The following is a 21371-nucleotide window of genomic DNA, read 5'->3' as shown; positions in this document are numbered from 1 at the left end:
TGTTGTGATCTTGTGGTTTCTTTCAAGTCTACTCATGTGCTGAGTTACTCTTCCCAGTGTACATGTATTGTACCAATCTTACATCCTTGGAATGGAACCAACTTGATCCACACACATGATCTTAATGTATTCTTGAATCTTTATTGAGAGTTTTTGTACCTATATTCATCAGTGATCTTGGTCTACAGGTTTCTTTCTTCTGTTCTCAGCTCCAATCTGCTGTTGACATCATGATGATGCAGGCTTTATTGAAGGTGTTTGGTCATGTTCTTTCCCTTTTTATTTTATGGAGGAGCCTTAAGCAATAGCTCTTAAAGGCTTGTAGAATTTGACACTGAATGCATTTAGACCTGGAGTTTTCATTGTTGGAAAGTCTTTTTTTCAATTGCTGCTTTAATCTCAGTAGTGATTATGGATCTGTTTAAGTTGTTTGTATTTTATTTAATTTTGGCAAGTCATCTATATCAAGGAATTTAACCATTTCTTCTAAATTTTCTAGTTTCTTGGAATATGAGTTTCAAAGTACTCCTTAATGATAAACTGTATTTCATTTCTATATGTAGTAATTTATCTTTTTTTTCATTTCTAATTTTGTTAACCTGTGTCATCCCTCATTTTCCCCCATTTATTTATTTATTTGTGCTAGTGTGTGTGTCCCTACATTGGTATGCCACTGTGGAGGTCTGAGGACAACTTGGGGGGGGGTGTCAATCTCTCATTCACTCTCCGAGGATCGAACTCGAGTTGTCAGGCTTGGAAGCAAGCACCTTTACTTACCGGGCCATCTTGCTAGCTCAGAGCATTTTCTTTTGGTTAGTTTGGCTAAGAATTTGTTAATATTGTCTATTTTTTCAAAGAGCCAATTTTGTAAGTTTCTTTTAAACTACTTACAAAATGACTAGTTTATGCCATGATCTTTATTCTTTCCTGCCATCTGCTGCTTTTAAGTTAGATTGTTCTTGGTTTTCAAGGACATTGAAGTACATCATTAGGTTATTTATTCCAGCTATTTTAAATTGTTTCATGTAAACATTCATTATAAACATTCCTCTTAGAATTGCCTTAGCTCTATCCCAAAGGCTCTAGTAAGCTGTGTGTTCATTTTCACTTCCGCATTAGTTACTTTTCTTTTCCTGTAATAAAACATCAGGTCCAGAGGCAACTTAGAGAAGGAAGAGTTTATTTTGGATTATAGTTCTAAAGGGAGAGCCCACGATGGCTATGAGGAGTGGCAGCAGGTAAGTAGAACAGGAAGCTGAGAAATCTCATCTTCAACTATAACTAGAAGCAGAGAATGAACTGCAAGTGGGAAGATACTCTAAGTTTCCAAGCCTGCCCTCTAGGAAGGTTGTACCACCACCCCTAGAACCTCTGAAAGGGGTACCAAGTGTGCAAATGCCCTAGGCTAGGGAGACTGTTATTATTCAAACCACCACAATTCAATTCAAGGAACTTTTCATTTCTTCTCTGGTTTCTCCAGTGACTCACACATCATTCCAACATGTACAGTTTAATCTCCATATATTTCGGTACTCTTTATATATTGTTCTATTGATTTTTAGTTTTATTTCACTATAGTCTGATAAGATACAAGAACTTATTTTGATTCTTTTGTATTTGGTAAGACTTAATTTGTGTCCTGGAATGTGAGCTATTTCAGAGAAGGTTCAATGGCCTGCTAAGAAGAATGTGTGTTCATTTTCTCTAGGGTGGACTATTCTCTCTATACCTGTTAAGTCTGCTTGATTTTTGATGTAATTTAACTTTAACTGTGCTACTTTTTAGTTTGGATGACCTATATATAGAGAGATTGAAATCACTCACTCCTGCTGTAGCAGGACCTAGCTGACATTTTAGACCCATTATAGCAGCCTCAGTGTTTCATGTATGCATACCTACAATTATTTCATCTTCCTTATGTATTTTCCTTACATACTAGTATGTTGTGGTCTTCTTTATTTCTTCTGGATAATTTTGGCTCAAAATCTACTTTATCGGATACTAGAATAGGTATGTCAACTTGTGTTCAGTTTCTGTTTGCTGGGTAGATTATCTCCCGTCTTTTGACTCTCAGTCTATAGGTGTCCTTACCAGTAAAGTATTTTTCTGGAGACAACAGAAAGTTGGATCTAGTTTCTTAAATCAGATAACTCATGTCCTTTTACTAGTGAATTGGAGTCATATACACTTAAGGTTATTATAGACAGATGTTTACTAATTGCCATAATTTTGTTGGTTATTTTTCTGGTTGGTTGGATAACTGTTCTGTACTATCCCTCCCTCCTATTGCACTTGATGGATTCCTTTGTTATCCATCCCTCTTCTGAAATTTATTCTTCCCTGTGTCCTCATTATTAAGACTGTCTTCCTTTTCTTTATATAGTATCCCTTCAAATATCTCCTGGAGTAATGGCTAGTGGTCATGATTTCCCTTGGTTTGTGCTTGTTTTGAGAGATATTTATCTCTCAATTTGGAAAAGGCTTTGCTAGATATAACATTTTTACCAACTTTTTTTTTACCATTTGTTTATTAAATTTTAGATCTACTTAAATTTTTAAAAAGACATGCCTCATATATTTATTGATCTAGCAGACAAAATGAAAATTGCACAGCCCAGGATCAAGCACTCCTAGGTTCAAAGTCGGGATTCCAGAGTTTGTCTCCTTTCCTATTTAACATCTCCGAACTCAGTTTTATCATTTGTACAATAGTGATAATAATAACTGTTGAGGGTGTTGGCAACTCCTCCATGCTTTGCCTTCCTTCCATCTCCTTTACCTTTCCCCCTATTGAATGTTGACTCTTTTTTTTCTGTGTAAATCCACGAGTGTCACAGCAGAATCACCTGGCAGTTCTGGTTTACACTTTGAGAGCACTCACACGGATTCTGGTAGTGGCTGGACTTAACTACATCTCTACCACCAGCATGTAGGTGTTCCCAGCCCTCCATCTTCTAGCTGTACTTATTGGTGTCTGCTTTCTTAGCTGCAGCACTCGGGAAAGTGGACCCTGCCCCTTACCTCAGCAGTGCAGTAGACCTGACCCTGTTGGTGTGTGGGAGAGCCAGCTCCGAAGTTGTGAGCATGGGATAGCTGTCCTCATTACTCAACTCTCTTGTGGCAGGGAGGGGGGGTTGTTGGGATGCCCTACCCCCCTGCCCATACACACCTGAGGCAGAAGAACTCTGAGGTTATAGGAGCAGGAGAGCTGTCCCTACACCTCATCAGCTGCAGCACTCAGGAGAGTGGCCTCTACACTTCACCAGGACAACACAGCAGTGCTGGCCCAGAAGGTGTAGGTGTGGGAGAACTGCCCCTGAGGATGTGAAACCTGGAGAACTGGCCCCTCCCGTTGCTCATTGATGCAAGGGATGAACTAGCCAGGGCAGTGCTGGAGAGCTCCCCCTGGTGATGAGGACAGGGGAGAGCTGGCAGGCTGACCAACCCTGCAACTACCCAGGCCCAGAACCAGGGTTATGTGTTGGCCCACCCCAACATCCACCCTATCTGTGATCTGCTGGAGCACTGGGGTGGGGTGGGCCTGGGGTCAGTCCTGTGGACCCAGGGCTGCAAGATCTCCATGACACAGGCTATCAACAGGATGTCCAGGGAGAGTCCCAGTGAGGGCCCTCGTCCATGGTATAGCAGAGACCAGGGGCCTTGAACCAGACCGATGATTTTTTGTGATGAACATCTGCATATAAAAATGTATAGGTAAAGAGGTTTACTGAATAATTCAGTGTCACACTGCAGCTTCCATGATGAGATTTTCCCTTTCTCCTTTTAGTTCCCCCTTTCTTCTTTTAAATTATATTTTGTTTTATTTGGGGGTGAGGTGGGGAGAGATGGGTGGGATCAGGAGGCATGATGAGAAACACACAAAGAATAAATAAAAAGAAAGCTAAAAAGAAAACAAATGCCCTCCTTTGCTTTTTACACAGGCAGCCAGCCAGCAGCAGAGGTGTGCTTAGTTTCACATGGGACAATTTAGTTTTCCCTTTTCAGAAAAACCAAGAGAAGTAACTCAGTGAATACATAGCCCATGTTTAAGGGGACTTAAAAGTGTGTTTTCCCTAAAAGCTACTTAACAGAGAAGTACAGCAACCCCTACACATAGGAGCAAACTGACCAAAATCAGCTCCCTGCTCTCAACCATATGCATCACCTAACAACACTAGCTTCTCCCAGGCATGTCCATGATAAATAACACTATTGTATGCCACTGAAGTTTTGTGCTTCAGCAATTGATAACTGATACAAATAAAAATAGATTAGGAAGGGAGGAAGGAAAGTCTGATTTGAGGACATGATGAATTTGAGGTGGGACATGATGAATTTGAAGTGACCCGTGGTAGATGGGTATAGAACTGAGTAGCCACACATAGTCTGTGAAGCATTAGCAGAAAATAGAAAAGATGGGACCATTTATGTAATTACTCAGTCTGTACATATAGAATGACAAGACGAAATGTGATGACTGAACACTGAGGAAATCCTATATTTGAAGGAGTTGTTGAAACCAAGAAGTAGTGAGAAATAACTGAGGAGCTCCAAAGAAAACTGGTCATATGAAAACCAGGTTTTCACAAGGATGTGTGAGTAAACAATGACTGACGCCTCAGAAAAGCAAAATAGATACCTGTATATTCATTTTGCAAGTGAAGAAAGTGAGTTTTGGATGGAGTAATTAAGCTCACATGTGGTCATAGAGATTGGTAAAAAGCAGTAAAAGTACTGGAACCTAGTCTTTAGGTTACTTAACTCTGGGCTATATAAATTTTACCATACTGTCTTATTTGAAAGAATACTTCTGGTACCTATAAACACATTTTTAAAATGACCAATTATCTCCTTTATGCATAAGATGGTAAATTATATAACTTTAATACTTGAGAATTAGATGAGCAAGTAAGAAATATACAACTCTGGGACCCTTCTGTGATTCTAAAATAAATGCATATTATGCTATTGCATGTCTCCTATTATGAATCATTTTTCCTATATCTTATAAATGTTTTTTTATATTGTGACTTCTTATGTGCATTATGAATTAAAATAATGACTTTCCTCTCTGCTGAATACAATGAATTAATAATTAACGATATTTATGAAATATATTACAGATTGAACTTCATGATCTTGAAAAACAAATAGCAGCTATTGCTGCAGAAGCTAAAGAAACAGAGAAGCAAATGCACCAGCAAGATGCTGCCATGGAGAATTCCAAACTTCATTGTGGACTCTTGGAAACTCAAATTGAGTCCTTATATTCGGAAAGTGTAAAGCTGAAATTTGATACAGAAACAGCCCAAGAACAATTTGAGGAACAAATGATAAAATATAATGCATATTATGCAAAAATAAAAGCCTATAAAGATAGTTTAGGAGAGACAGAAAGCAAATGCTCATTTATGACTGAACTCTATGAAAAACGAGAGCTCATCAAAAACCTAAAGACAATGAAAGAAGATCTTAGGGAAGATCTCCAGAATCCACAAGGAAGATGTGCAACACAAATACAGGTTTGAAGTGTTACTTATCAAACTCTTTTCTGTTGTTTGTAGTACATATAGTAATAATTAAATTAATCCAATACCTATAGTTCTACATTCAGAAACTTTTCACGATTTTTAAAACTTAAGTAAGTACATACAGCAATCAGATATATAAGTTAAATAACAATTTCCCAATGTGCAGATGCTTAAAGGAGATAATAGATTATCTGTGGCTGTGTGCGTGCGTGCGTGCGTGGTGCGTGTGTGTGTGTGTGTGTGTGTGTGTGTGTGTAATCACATATATGAGTATATATGGTCAAAATCACAGTGAACAATTAATCCATTTACTGCAGAAAGTGTAATTCATGAAAAATGTTCACCCTCTATTCTGATGATTCTAGACAGAATAAATTCATATGATTAATGCTGTTATGCAAACCAGCTGAATTCATAATTGTACAATGGGCATCTTTGTATTCCTCACTAATCTTTGAAAGCCATAGAGGACACAGACTTCAAATACCTACCACTCCTTGCTAGAGAATGAAAAGTACCCTTTGCACTGTTCTCAGGGAATCAGCAACACAGCTACTACTTCCCTTTGTGTCTTATTTTGTTTTCAAATCCAGGTTTGCTTTGTGGCTATTTTGTATGGCTATGGAAGTAATGTTTTAATCCTGTTTTCCAAAGTTAAATTTTGATTAGGCTAGTTTTCATAAATTATGAAAGCCCTGAAAGTTTTGAATTTATTTTGACCATTGGGTTTTTGACTTGTATATTTTAAATTTTACAAATATCCAGGAAGACATTTCAAAGCTAACGAATAAAATTATGACAGTAAAAGATTCAATCATTGAGAAAACATATTTTATTGAAGAAGAGAAAAAGACACATGAAAGATTAAGAAAAGAAATAGAGGTGAGTCTTAATTATTTATGTTTAAATATTTCATGAGACTGTGTCTTAAACTTATGCTATATTTGTATTTCTATAACTTACTTTTGATTTTCAAAACAGCCAGAGAACAAGGAAGAACTTGACTAAACATAAGCTATTAAAACATAGCAAGAGATAACACTTCTTTCAAGTCTGTGAAAGTATTCAAACAAAGCAAGTAGTCACATCAAATATGGTCTACACTAGGTATGACACATGCCTATAATCCTAGCACTTGGAAGGGTAGAGTTTGAACCAGCTTGGTCTACAAAGTAATACCATGTCAAAAAAAAAAAAAAAAAAAGATATCTGGTTTGGAATTCTCTGGAATTCATCCAGGTCTCATTCTACTAACCACTTAGTACCTAATTAATGGCTACAAAGCAAAGGCTTAGATGGTCAAAAAGAATGACCATTCTAGATATCAGAATCTTGAAAATAGAGCACAGAGCCATAGAAAGCATTGTTGCTCTAAACTTCCTGATTTCATATTTGCAACTCTCAAGAGTCAAGTTTAAAAACAGCGACTATCTATACAAAATGAAAATGAGGGTGGGTACTGTGGTTCTTGCCCATAAGCCCAGCATTTAGGATACTAAGGCAGATGGATTGCCATAAATTAGAGTCCAGTCCTGGCTTTAGATTGAGAATCTGTCTCCAAACCGAAGCAAATAAATAAGGAAAATGAAAGGGAAACTAATTTCTTAACATGCAGTGCCACCCTAGACATTTGTCGTTTGTATGAATGGAGAACAAGTATGGAAAAGAATGTGTTGTTAAAAAAAAAAAAAAAAAAAAAAGAATGTGTTGTTAATAGCAAATGAAAAATAATTTTCACCTTTAACACAATAATTGACATATATGAAAACACCTAAATAATTTTAAGATGAAAAGCCTTTACCTTTATGTATTTTCAGAAAAAAAAACACCATGATTTTATCTTATAGTTCAGTAGGAATTCAAATTAGATTAAGCATTTCATTTATAACTGTGTTCTTTTACATATCAATTTATTAAAATGTTGTAAGGTAGTCTATAAGTGGTGTGAAACTAGAAAAATGATTAATGAGACAGAGAAAAGCTCTAAAAGTAGTTCCTGTGCATGAATGACAGAAATGGATGAGCTGAACCGTGCCGGTGGGATGGTGGTGCAGCAGGTGAGTGTGCTTGCTGCCAAGACAAACAACCTGAATACCATCCCGTGAAGGAAGGACAGGCAGACAGACTGTGCTGGTGCAGCTTATCCTCTGACCTCCACACATGGGCCACTGTGGCATGCACTCACCCTCACACACATGCATCACAGCACACAGCATTACATCATACCCAGCATTACACCATACTCACCCACCCCAACACACAAATAAATGCGACAACATCGGTTCAACTATATAGAGGATGCTAAGTTGAATTTCCATCTTATACTACCTGTACTTATTCTCTTAAGAGCACTCAAGAAATGCAAGAGAAAATTTAACTCTGTATTAAATAAACATTTTTAAAGACAAAAATACCTTCACAAACTCTATGGTTAAATATTTTCACTTCCCTAACACTAGAGAGGACAGACTCAGCTCTTAGAAAAATTTGAAAGACATATGAAAGAGGAGAAAAAGTCAAGGACATGTCAACAAAACAGAAACCCAATGAGTATGTGACATAGAAATAATTAGTTAAGCGTGTGGATCTAAACAACAATAAATCAGCAAACAAACAATGAAAAATCACTTTAACTGTATTTTTTCTGTATTTTTTCTATATTTTCTTTTTAAACAATATTGCATTTTTATTTTTAAATTGTCCTACAAATTAGGTTCCCAGTGCAATTTGCATATGCACTTCATTGTGGTTGTTATTCTTGCCCGTCCTCTGTTGTCCTCCACCCTCTTCTTTACTGTACTCTTCATCCCTAGGGTTCCTTTCACTTTGGGCTCTTGTCTTCTCGTGCCCTCCATTCAGGGCTCTTTTCTCCAGGCTCTGATTTCCCCACCTGAGACACATAATCAGCAGTTAGAGGCGAGGATCTACATATGAGAGATAAAGTCTGGTATTTGTCATTTGGAGCCTGGATTATATCACTTACTATAATGTTTTCCAGTTCTTTACATTTTCACAGAAATTTCATAATTTCACTTTTCTTTTTAACTTAATAAACTTTATTGTGTGTATAGACTACATTTACACTATCCATTCATATGTTCTTGGACATCTATTTCTTTGTTATTATAAAAAAGAATAGTGATAAACATGGCTGTGGAAGAATCTCTGTAATAGGATGAGCGCTTGGGCATATGCCCAGGGTGGTATATCTTGGCCATATGGAAGTTCTGTTTTTAACACTTTGAAGCATCCACACTGCTCTTTATGGTTGCTGTACTAAGTCGCTTTCCTACCAGCAGTGAACAAGGGCTCCTCCACTTCACACATCTGTCTAGTATTTGTTTCTTTTCTTGATACTGTTTAACTGGGGTGATATGGAATCTCAGAGTAGTTTCAATTTGCATTTCCATGATGGCTAAAGATGTTAAACATCTTAAAAATACTGCCATTTGCCTTTCTTCTTTTGAAAATGGTTCATTAGCTCACTTGTTGATGGCACATTTTATTTTTGGAATTTCATTTTTACAGTTGTTTATGCTTTGTAGACATCAATCAGTCCTCTGTTGGCAGGATAGGCTAGCAAATATTTTCACCCATTCTGAAGCCATCCGTTCAGTTTGCTGTATAAAACTTCTTAAATTTCATGTCGTCCATGTGTTAATCTTTGGGAATATTTCTTCTGATATTGGGGTCCTAGTCAGAAAGCTCTTGTCTATATGTACATCTTGACGTGAAGTGTATTCTCCGTGTCTTCCTTTAGCAAGTTCAGCATTCCCTATTTTCAATTAAGGTCTTTGACCAAGTTTGAATTGATTTTTGTGCAGGATGAGAGATATGGGTCTAATTTCATTCTTCTGAAAGTGACTATCCAGTTTTTCTAGTACCATTTAACAATAAAATATTGATAGTTAAAGCTGTAATGTGGTTTATTTAGCTACAAAATTATCAATATTTATAGTTGGAAAGATGAAAAGCACCTTAATTTTAATACATCCTTTATATGACTGCAAATTGCTGAAAACATCTTGTTAAGAAATTTGATATTATGTAATAAGTTCTTACAATAACATGTTCTTAGGTGCCATTGTTAAAGAGAAAGTACATACATTTTAAATGCTTGGCTTAATTAATTTTGATTAATATCTGCACACATCAGAACTGTCTCTTAATCAAGACATTGAACTTCCCAGGCATGTTTAGAAAGTGCTTTTGTGTCTCTTTCTCCATGAAATTGGAATTTCTTCAGTGGAATTTTTAAAAAAACTTTATTGATAAATCACTACCTGTAATACTATAATTTAGCATTTAAAGCATCAAATCCAAAAAATTTTAGTATACTTTCTGCCTGGTGTGATCATCACCAAAGTTAATTTTATACATTTCCATCACCCTTTTGTTAATTTAATTTTATCTCCTGCTCAAACTGAGTGATTTCTAGTGCTTTTCTTCTTGATTACTTTTTTTTTTCCATTTTTCTCTCCAGTTATTGAGATTCACTGAGTTTTTCACTTAAGATTTAATCTTTTGGTCTTTGAATTTCCACTTGATTTCTTAAATTTTCTGTTTAAATCTTTGCAAAGTATTTCTTCATCTTCTTATGTCTGTGACTTTCTGTTGCATGTGCATCGTGACTGCTTTGAACTGCTCATCAGATAACTGTGATGTGTTACAGAGGTGTTGGTGCATGGTGAAGGTCATTTCTTACTCAGTTTGAGATCTCGGTTCTTTGTATGATAACTAGTTTTCTATTGACACCTGAATGTGTGGCCTAATAGGTTTTAAGACCTAGATCATAATTACTTCCAGGCAGCAGCTTAAGTTCATATCTTCCTGGTAGTCTCTGTCGACATCCATTGGAGAGAGAAGAGTTTCTTTTCACTGTGAACCAGGTGTGGGTGTTCTGGCTGGCCCTCCAGCCCTCTGTTGCTAGCACCTCGTCCTGCACTTGACAGGTGCTTTACCATTTCACACACACCCTCTGCTCTAATTATACATTGCTGTGTTAGCCCCGAGTACTGGTGAAGGCCCAGCTCTACTAGGCTTTCTCTGCTTTTACTACAACTTGATGAGAGTAGCGTCTTCATGGGCTCCACTGATTCCAAAAGACTTAGCTTGTTATTACTTAGAAGGCAACACAGCTCAGGACCGCCCAGTTAGCCCACTGAAACCACCCAGCAGCTGGACAGAGAACTTCAATATTGCTAGCAATGACATACTATGGGATTGTTTTAGTGACTCCTCATATGTGGGTGGTGGAGAGCCACATCTTTTTTGTGGAATTCCTTTGGAGGAGAAGAGTTACTGTCTGAAATTGTTCTGTCTTGGGAGGCTGCCATTTTCTTCATCATCTGTCGAGAAAGAGGAGGTTTCCCTGGAGACTTCCCTTCGACTATTTATCGACACTTTGATGGCTGTCTTCTCAAGAACCCTCTCTGGAGTATGTAAGAGAAATGGAAATGCATGTCATTCCTAGGGCCTGAATTCTCTACCTGTATTTCTTTCTTCTCTCTAGTTTTTCAGAGGCTTCTGATATTTGTTTTATGTTCGATATTTAGGGTTCTTAGTCACACAGGAAGAACCAGCAAATGAAGACATTTCTGTTTTGTCAGAAATAGTATGGAAAATTGGTACTTTAAATGCTAAAGAATAAGAGGCTATTAATGCTAGATTTTGAGGAATTATCCCTAACATCTTCCATTTTTAAATTTTTTCATCATAAAGTTTCTTGCTCTGAAATTTAATAACTTTTAAGCTTAATAGGGCTAGCTGTATTTTGAGCTTTTCAGTTGTAGTTTTATTGCTTCTAATATATTAAAAAGTAATCCTCAACTTTGTCACAATATCATATTCATAAATTTAAGTTAAAACTTTCCACAATAATTATTAAAATGAAAAACAAATACATTTTTGAAAATAATTGTTCTTACTAATTGTTATTAACTAATCATTCTTGCTCTGAAAATAACCAAATTTTTTTAAGAAGGTTGAATTCCAGTACTGGGAGGCTGTACTAGTTATTTCTTCCTGTGAATATTATTTTCTGTCCTTCCTGAGTTTTGTTATCCATGGCTCTGAGACAGTTCATAGGTCTTTTTTTTTTGCCTTAACTATACCATTGTTTGTTCTAATCTTTAATGTTTTCAAACATTTATGCATTGCATATTTTAGAGTCTGTATTCCTATCCTTTACATTTGTTGTTTAAAAAATAGAAACGGTCTTGAATTTCAATCTTTATCTGCCAAATAATGTTTTCAGTATTTCTAGGTCATATATGAAATGGGAAAAAAGACATTTCTAAATATTTATCCCTAAACGTCTTTCTTTCCTATTTTCTATCTTTATATTTTTAGAAGATGGAGGCAATAATAAAATATGAGTCACCAAGAAAAATTGAGAGAGCATGAACACAACGATTCAAATATAAAGCACTTAGCAACAGTCTGATTTTTTTTTAGCTTAAAGCATAACAAGTGTTATTTGCCAAATTCAAGGAAAAACTGGAGCAGTTTAAGATGATTTAGCAATCGATGAGCGTTGCAAGCAGTATCGCGTGATAACAGACATTCTGTAAAGCACTGATGATCTACTGTTGCCTAAATTTTGTACAGTCTGGCCTTAGCATTTTAAAGGGCGGGGGAAAAGTGCACTTCAGAGCCACTACAAAGAGTGTTTGACTCGGTGCCACACGACACTCGTCTATACAACTGACAAATACATCCATTTATGGATGTTAAGAATAGAAATGATTACAGAGTCAGAAGCCAATCAATCCATATGAAAACTCCAGGGAAGAAAAGGAGAAAAGGGAAGCTAAAGGCAGTATAAGAATTATTCAAGTAGGACCAGGGAGATAGCTGAGTGGTTAACAGCACTTACTGCTTTTATGGAAGACACAAGTTTCATTCCCAGCACCTATATCAGCTCTCAACTGCCTGTTGCTTTCCGATCTGGGGGATCTGATGCCTCTGTCCTCTGTAGGCCCTGAACTCATGTGCCCTCACATGCACATACACAGAAACACACACACACACACACACACACACACACACACACACACACACACACGCTTAAAGACAATAAAATAAATCTTTAAAAGAAGTATTCAAGTAGATAGCATGATAACATGGTAAGAATTTAGTAATCTAGAGAAAATGCAAAAACAAAGGTTGAATATTAATTGGTTTATTATTATTTTTCAGTTCCTGTATTTTCCAAAAACTTTATATAAGATATATAATTAAATCATAATAATAATCTATGACACATAATTTTATAAGCTTAATAATTTGTATCTAATGAAACAGAACAAAATATGATCCCTGATCTGTTGAACTCTTTTTCCTAGTCATATTTTAAATGGAATATACTTTTCTTAATGAAAATGTAAAATAGTAGAGAGAACACTCTATCATTCCTTTGAAACTACCTCCTATTACATTACTCTTTCTCATTGTTTTCACCTCTTACTCATGGTTTACACACAAACACACACTCACAACAAGACATGGGTATATTATATGTGTACTGTACATATAATTTGACAACCAATTTACTTATTCATATCTGTCTTAATACAATTTCCATTTTAATATATATTAGCCCACCTTAATTTTTTAATTGCTATAAAACATCCAGCAATATTTCTACACCTTAGTTTCTATTATCCTGCTACATCTAATGAATATTTAACCAGTTTCATTATTAAAAGTACTGTAGTATACATATCTTTTTGTACCAGGAATTAGTACTAGAAAATCATAAGATCCAGGCTCTGTTACGTTCTCTTAAAAATTAAGTAATATTAATTCTTTCAGTAATATACTTTCTCTTAATAATTATGAACAAAATATCTTACATTTAAAATAATTTTATACTGTTTTATAGACTTACTCCCTCATGATATTAATTGGGTCAATAGTAAATTTGGCTTTACAAGATTTTCGTATTAGTTCCTTTCAAAGCCTTGTCTGTAATTTAAACTGGATGTGTGAATAAAATTCCAAGGTCCTCAATTGGAAACAGGTAGAATGTTAAGGAGCTGAGATTTCAGTATCTGCTCGTAAGAGAATTTACCTTCTTCTGCTACTGCCGAACTCTAGTAGTAAAGACCGCTGTGCCCAAATAGATAGAAGGAACTCAAAGGAGGATTTCTTCTTACCTCACCGTTCAAAGGGTAGGGTCCTTGACAGGGAAAACCCAGCAGAGTTCATGGCAGTAGGAGCACACAGGTGGCACTCCTTATCTGCAGACTGGAAGCTCCTGCTGAGGGATGGCCACTCTCTAACGAACACCCTTCCTAGCCTGTGCCCATCAGGTAGGTCCCATGATCAAAAGATTCTATGGCTTTTCAAAATAATATCATCAGCTGAGGAACAAATATTCAAACACATCAGCCTGTGAGGACATTTTTTACATTCAAATCATAACACCCATAATGATAACTGAGACAAAGGTGGCTAAAGCCCTAAATCCCAGGACAAAACAGAAATAGACATTCTACTAAGTATTAACTTTTACAAGTTTAAATGATCTACCAGTGATTTAACTGAAGTTAGAACCAAACTCAACATTAACTGCACTAAAATGGTGACAAATGGCTTTCTAAAAGTCAGAAACAGTCGTGGCTAATAAACAACAGGAAGTATCATTAGTGTTAAAAGAAAAAATACTGATCAAAAATTTTATATTTTATGACATACTTTTTCTTAAGTAAAGGTGAAATAATGAAATTGCCAAATAAGCAAAAGCTGGTAGACCTTATTTCTGGTATATTTTCACTAGAAATGTTAAATGACATTCTTTTTTTTTTTTTTTTTGGTTTTTTGAGACAGGGTTTCTCTGTGTAGCTTTGCGCCTTTCCTGGAGCTCACTTGGTAGCCCGGGCTGGCCTCGAACTCACAGAGATCCGCCTGGCTCTGCCTCCCGAGTGCTGGGATTAAAGGCGTGCGCCACCAACGCCCGGCTTAAATGACATTCTTAATGTGGAAAGGAATAATCCTGCAAATGACTTGAAGTGGAAAATATATGGATGAATAAAGGAATACTTTCCTTGAATTGCTTAGAAGTTGATTGATGGACTTCTAGATAACATGGCCAATCCAAACCACTTTTGAGCAATCGGTGGGTAGTTATAGTAAGTGAAACAGGCTGAGCAGGACCACTGTCCTGCTCAGACTAGCAACTCCTGCCATACCCACCCCTCATCCTTAAACACCTAACGACAGTCAGGTAACTTGTGCTGACACCATGCAACTGTGCAGCTGCATAGGAGCCACAGTTTGGGATACTCCCTGTGGGGCTCTGATCCCCTCTGAACCAACCTAGGAAGTGCATCTGCTAGCAAACAGCCTGCAGAACTTGCGCCACAAGTGAGTCTCTGCCTTGAAAGCACTCTCACTTACTACTGCCCCTGGAAACAGCCTGACCACCACAAATGAGCCCCGGCACCCCAGCAGCCATTAGTGGGCAATGGGTGCTCATGATAGACCTGCAGTCACCATCCCTGTCCCCACCTTAGTGGGTCCAAAGCCAAGAAATTCCTGCTGAAAGAAATTTACATTACAGAAGTGCCTATCTGCAAGGCCACATAGGCTTCATGCATCTAACAGCTGATCTCACTGGAAGTCTCCCAGGAACTGGGAAACTGATAACAATACAGGGGAGGGAGGAATCTCATAGCCCACTGAGTGAAAAAATTGGACCCAAATCTTCTTTTGCAAGTTACTATCCTTTCCTTTGCTTTTGCTTGGTGTGTATATAAGTTCGTATGTTTTGGTTTTATGGCAGTTTTGTTTCTTTGTTTTTGTTATGTTTTGTCATATCTTTGTTTCTTTATTTTCCTAATGAGTTAGTAGTTTAGTTTCTCTTTCTAATTGTTTATTTTTATAATTATTTGCCATTTTGTATATTGTTAAGTCACTGTGTTTTAGCTTTTATCTCATCACAATAGACCTTTCTAATTCTCCATCTTTTCTTCACCTACCTGTCTGCATTTCTCTACTTACAGTCTCTGCCTCCCCTGCCTTCACCCCATATGCCTTCCTTCTCATTCATGCCTTACCTCCTTTTAGCTCTTTTCCTGTTCTTTTTCATTTCTCTACTGAAGTGCTGATACCCTTTGCTCTAGAAAGTCAATTACATTTTCTCCAACCAGTATTCTATCACCACTGTCTCTGAAGCAAAATGAGGAAACAGGACCAAAGGGCCTCCTACATCTAGGCAAAAACAGGAGTACTCATAAATAAGTAAGAGATAACGTCATGCCCCCCCAAAAAGCTGCAGGAAACGTAATTCCTAATGAAGACATCCCTATTAGAGGACTGAGACAACCAAATACATTTGGGAAGAGGGAGAGATAAAACAGAGGCATATCCATCAATATATGCACTGAACACTAGGAAACACAAAGAATAAGAGGCAAGGACTTACGTTGCTCCATTCCAAACTCCCAACTCCCACACAGTGGAAACACAAAGCCACCGAAATGGCTGAAATGTCTGAGAAAATTCAGATACTATTTTTTAAAAAGAATTAATAGCTGACATGTCCTTGCATGGCTTGGGTCCAGGAACCCTGATTAGGATCTATGAGCGACTAAAGAAAGGACAGACACATGTAGAGAAAGGCTGGGATCAGGTGGTCTGGGCTTTCAGAAGAAGAAACCACAGCACCCTGGAAGCTCAGTTTGTGTTTATTATATACATTTGAACAGGAAAGTGGGATTATTGCACTACAGATAAACAGGGTTATCGTACACAGATGAGCAAGGAAACAGGACTAACCTCAGTAAGAGCAGGCTCTGTGGGGGAGTCTTCAGGCCATAACCATCCTGGAGGAGAAAGCTGCCGTGGGTGTTTTCTGCACACACTGTCAGCATTTGCACTTGGACCTGATGGATGCTTTGCCATCCCTCTGAGCCTCACGCTGGGCAAGCTTTGCCACTCCCGTTGGTCGGAGGAATTTGGGTCTTTCACATGGCCATGGCCATGTCAAGCAACATACGTTGACTCAGAACTTAACTCCCCAAATGGCCATATCAAGGAGGATTTAAAGGAAAAAAATCAGATAACAATCTAAGATCATATATTCAGGGTCTCAGTAAGACAGTCCTGAAAAGAACAAAACAGTAAATTGGGGTCAAAAGTCCAATATGTGGAAGGACATATAAACCAGGATATGGAAACCCTGAAAAGAAACCAGAATGAAATGCAGGAAATTAAGGAAGTAATCCCTCAAACAAAAACCATCACATAAAGTGTCACCAGCAGACACTGCATGCAAAAGAATGAATTTCAGGGATAGAGGAACAGTTAAGATAATAACATACCTAGACATAGAAGAAGGACATAGTTAATGGGCATGACCAATACTTCCAAGAAGTCTGGAAGAGATTCCAAACCTTACAATCCATCAGATAGGAGGTAAGATAAAAACAAAACAAATAGACAGACTAATAACAAAAATCTCCCAAAAGCTGGAGAAAGAAGTCCACATCCAAACATCTGAGGCATACAAAGGGTAACAGTTTAGTTAACTTCTAGGTCTTAAGGTAGTTGGGTTCTAAATCATTTGATTTACAAAGAACACCTCATCCTATTTATTTCTTCAATAGTCCACTCAACATATTTGAGTGCCTACCATCTACCTATTACTTTTAAATTCTGAAGATAGAATGGTAACAATAATAAATAAGTTAGCAATAAGTAAACATAAAACCTTTTTTTGAGAATGAGGTTAAGGACAAAACTTGAACAGTGAAAATATATGTAATGTATGTGGTGTAGGGAATGAAAAAGTGAAACACTGGATCTCAAAGAGAAGGAAACTTCACCAAGAAGCTCTCTTTGGAGAATCTCTTTGGCAAAAACCTGAAATACATGAAGGATCTAGTTGTGCAAACACACAAGAAAGCTTTGCAGGCAAAAGGACAACCAAGTACAAAGGCTTTCAAATGTGAATATGCTTGGGCTCAGGGAATAGATGTGCAGTTTGTCTGGTATGGAGGCACAAAGAGAAAACTCACAGGAGATGAGATCAAAGTGTGAATATATGAGGTCTTCTTCCCTATTTAGTGCAGGGTTTTATGTTGTTGTTGTTTCTACACCTAGTTCTCTTTTAAATTTTTGCCAGTTAGCAATAGTAACTAAATAAGAAGAGCAACCACACATTTCTTACAAGTAAACAAGCTTTATTCTCTATAGAACCACCACATTCTTAGCTACTTAATGGTATTCAAGTCATAACATAAGACAGCTATCAAAATCAGAATGCCACCTGGAGGGGCTTTAAGACGCTTACAAGGTGACCTTTCCTTCATGAAGTCACCTCTAGGCCAAAACTGCTTTTTAGCCTGTGAATTTAGAAATTTAACATTGTTAATATGTCAAGTATCCCATATTACTATACAAGCAAACTCTATAGAGACAGGTAATTTATGAATCACAATACTGCATCTTCTTTATGAAAAACAGCTTGCATGGAAATCAAGTCAATCACATGCATCTGAGTGTTGTTAGCCTGTAGGCAGTCTGTGGGGGCATTTTCTTGATGTGGGAGGGCCTAGCTCACTGTGGGCAGTGCTATCCTTGGGTGGGTGGTCTTGAGAGGCATAAGAAACCACAGTGAGCAAGCTATGAGGAACAAACCTGTAAGCAGCTAAGCAGAGGGATCCTCAGTTGAAGAAATGAATTCCCCCATAGCCTCTGCTTCAATTCTTTCCTGAGCGCCTGCTCTGCCCTCCCTACATGATGGACTGTGACTGGACAGATGAACAGAACAAGCCCTTTCCTCTCAAGCTGCTTTTCAGTGTCTTATCACAGCAACAGAAAGCAACGTGCCTTGTCATTAGCCTATTCTTTGTGCTCCAGTTTTCTGCCAGTGGGTTCTTTTTCTAGCTGTAGGAACATCTGCTGTAACAGCTAGCTGTGGCTTACCGAAGGGTAATTTCACAAATCAGTTAGTTTGCAACTCTGATAAAACGGATTAACCATTTTCTGCTTGTTAGGCATCTAGGAACATGAATTTAATCATATTCAGTAACCATATTTTAAAGTATATTTTGTTAGATTATTAATGAATAAACACACATAGTAGATACAGTATTTACAAATGAATGTTGTGTTTGTTAGTTGTTATCAACTTGACATAAACAAGAGTCACCTGGAAAGAGAGATTCTCAATTGAAGAATTGCTTCCATCAAATTGGCCTATGGGCATGTCTGTGGGAGCATTTTCTTAATTCCTAACTGATGGATGTGGGATCAGACCACTTTGGATGATCCCATCCCTGGACCTGGGCCTGGCTGTTGGGTAACCGAGCAAGCAAGTAAGCAGCATTTCTCCATAGTCTCTGCTTTAGTTCCTGCCTACAGGTTTTCTGCTTGAGTTCCTGCTCTGAAATTCCTCAGTGATGGCCCATAATCTATAAGCCCCAAAAAGACTTTCCTCCACAACTTACTTTTGGTCAAAGGGTTTATCACAGCATCAGAAAACACACTATACAAATTTATACTTTTTAAAGAAATTCAATATATTGAAAAGCTTCTTTTGGATATAGTTTCATTATTTAATATGTTTGTTATGTTTAATATATTTGGCAAGCTGGGACTCTGTCGTCCCCCATTATTTAGTGATTTCATGTAGAGCACCTTCATATATATATTAGGAAGCATCTATTATATTAGGTTTCCATACTGCCATTCAAATGGCCCTTAATTTTAGCTAACTCTCCCTGTATTCTCTCATCATCCACCTCTCCCCTCCTCATTGATCCTCCCATTCTAGCCCTCTCCCACCATCCATAACTATTTATTCTATTACCCTTTCCTAACAAGATCTGTATCTCCCACCCCTTTGTCCCTTACCCTATACCCAACCTTTTTGGTTCTACAGATTGTAGCTTGGATATTATTGACTTAATAATAGCTAATATCCATATATAAGCACACATATATGCTATATTTGTTTTTCTGGGTCTGGAATACCTCACTCAGAAGGATTTCTTTTCTAGTTTTATCCATTTACCTGCAATTTCAGGATGTCTTTTTTTTTCAATAGCTGAGTAATACTCCATTGTATAAATACATCACCTTTTCTTTATTCATTCTCCTGTCGAGGGACATTGAGATTGTTTCTAATTTCTGGCTATTATGAATAGAGCAGCAATAAACATGGTTGAATAAAAGTCTCTGTAGTAGGATAAAGTGTTCTTTAGGTATGTGGCCAAGAGGGGTATAGCTGAATCTTGAGGAAAATTGATTCCTTTCTTACTGAGGAACTGCCACAGTGATTTCCATAGTGGCTTTTTGCATTCTCACCAGCAATGGATGAGTGCTCCCCACTCCACATCCTTGCCAGCCTGAGCAGATGCTTGTTTTATTGTTCTTAATCACTCTGACTGTTTGATGAACTCTCAAGGTAGTTTTGATTTGCATTCCCCTGATACTAAGGATGTTGAACATTTCTTTAAGTGTTTCTCAGTCATTTGAGTTTTCTCTTTTAAGAATTCTCTGTTTAGCTCTGGCTTAGTTAGAGTTTCTATTGCTGTGAAGAGACACCATTACCACAGCAACTCTTATAAAGAAAACATTTAATTGGGGTGGTGGCTCATTTATAGTTTTAGAGGTTCAGTCCATTATCATCATGGCAGGGAACATGGCGGTGTGCAGGCAGATGTAGTGCTGGAGGAATAGCTGAGAGTCCTACATCTTGTAGGCAACAGGAAGTGGACTGACACACTGGGCAGGATCCTGAGCATAGGAAACCTCAAAGCCTGTCCCCACAGTGACACACTTCCTCCAATAAGGCCATACCCACTCCAACAAAGCCATATCTCCTAACAGTGGCACTCCCTATGAGATTATAGGGGACAATTACATTCAAACTACCACATTCCACTCCCTGCCTTCCAAAAGCTTGTAACAATGTCATAATGTAAAATATATTTAGTCCAACTTTAAGACTCAATAGTCTATCACAGTCTCAACAATGTTTAAAAGTCCCAAGTTCAAAGCCTCTTCTGAGATTCATGCATCTCTTAACTGTCATCACCTGTAAAAATCAAAATCAAAAAACATTACATACTTCCAACATATAATGGCACAGGATATGCACTACCATTCCAAACATAGGGAAGGGAGCATAGTGAAGAAATACTGGACCAAAGCAAGACCAAAAACCAGCTGGACAAACTCCAAACTACATCTTCATGTTTGATGTTAAAACACTCTTCAGATCTTCAATTCCATTCAGCTTTGTTGACTGCAACACACTTCTTGGACTGTTTCCACTCCCTATTATCAGCTCTCCTCAGCAGGTATCCCACAACTCTAGCATCTCTAACATCTTGGCTTCTCCAAGGCAATCTAAGCTTCAACTTCACACTTTCATGCACTGGCCTCTCTACTAGGCCTCTGTTAAGGGACACCCTTGACACATGCCTGGCCTCTATGACTTTCTTTAGGTGCAGAGGCACATTCCATAGCCCTTTCTTCTATCTTTAATTCTAAAGCCAGAACCATGTGGCCCAAGCTGTTGTTGTTGTTGTTGTTGTTGTCGTCGTCCTCGTCCTCGTCATTGTTGTCATTGTTGTTGTTGTTGGTGGTGGTGGTGTATGTGTTGGCTTCCTCTCTTTTGATTTGCTAGTTTGGGATTATTTATTCTCTGAGTTTTCTTGGGTGTAGTTAACTTCTTTTTATTGGAGTTTTCCTTCTAGTGCCTTGTGTAGGGCTGGATTTGTAGATAGAAATTGCTTAAATTTTGTTTTATTGTGGAATGTCTTATTTTCTCCATCTACTGTGATTGAAAATTTTTCTTGGTATAATAGTCTTGGCTCTGGCATC

At 37.5% G+C, this 21371-nt stretch overlaps 1 protein-coding gene across 4 annotated transcripts in view; it reads left to right on the top strand.

The window, feature by feature from the left end:
• The window catches only part of Ccdc122 (coiled-coil domain containing 122), a 53524-nt gene that overhangs the window by 21681 nt on the left and 10472 nt on the right, over window positions 1-21371 (top strand). For 3 of the 4 annotated variants that reach the window (XM_037208375.1, XM_028878491.2, XM_037208376.1), the window contains 2 exons: window positions 5124-5522; window positions 6297-6413. In XM_037208375.1, coding sequence (XP_037064270.1) covers window positions 5124-5522; window positions 6297-6413 — 516 coding nt within the window. The remainder of the gene's footprint in view (window positions 1-5123; window positions 5523-6296; window positions 6414-21371) is intronic. The other variant, XM_028878474.2, reaches the window with a different exon arrangement.

Source organism: Peromyscus leucopus, chromosome 9, assembly GCF_004664715.2.
Source record: "Peromyscus leucopus breed LL Stock chromosome 9, UCI_PerLeu_2.1, whole genome shotgun sequence".
Classification (NCBI taxonomy): Eukaryota; Metazoa; Chordata; class Mammalia; order Rodentia; family Cricetidae; genus Peromyscus; species Peromyscus leucopus.
This window is presented reverse-complemented; position numbering and strand designations above follow the sequence as displayed.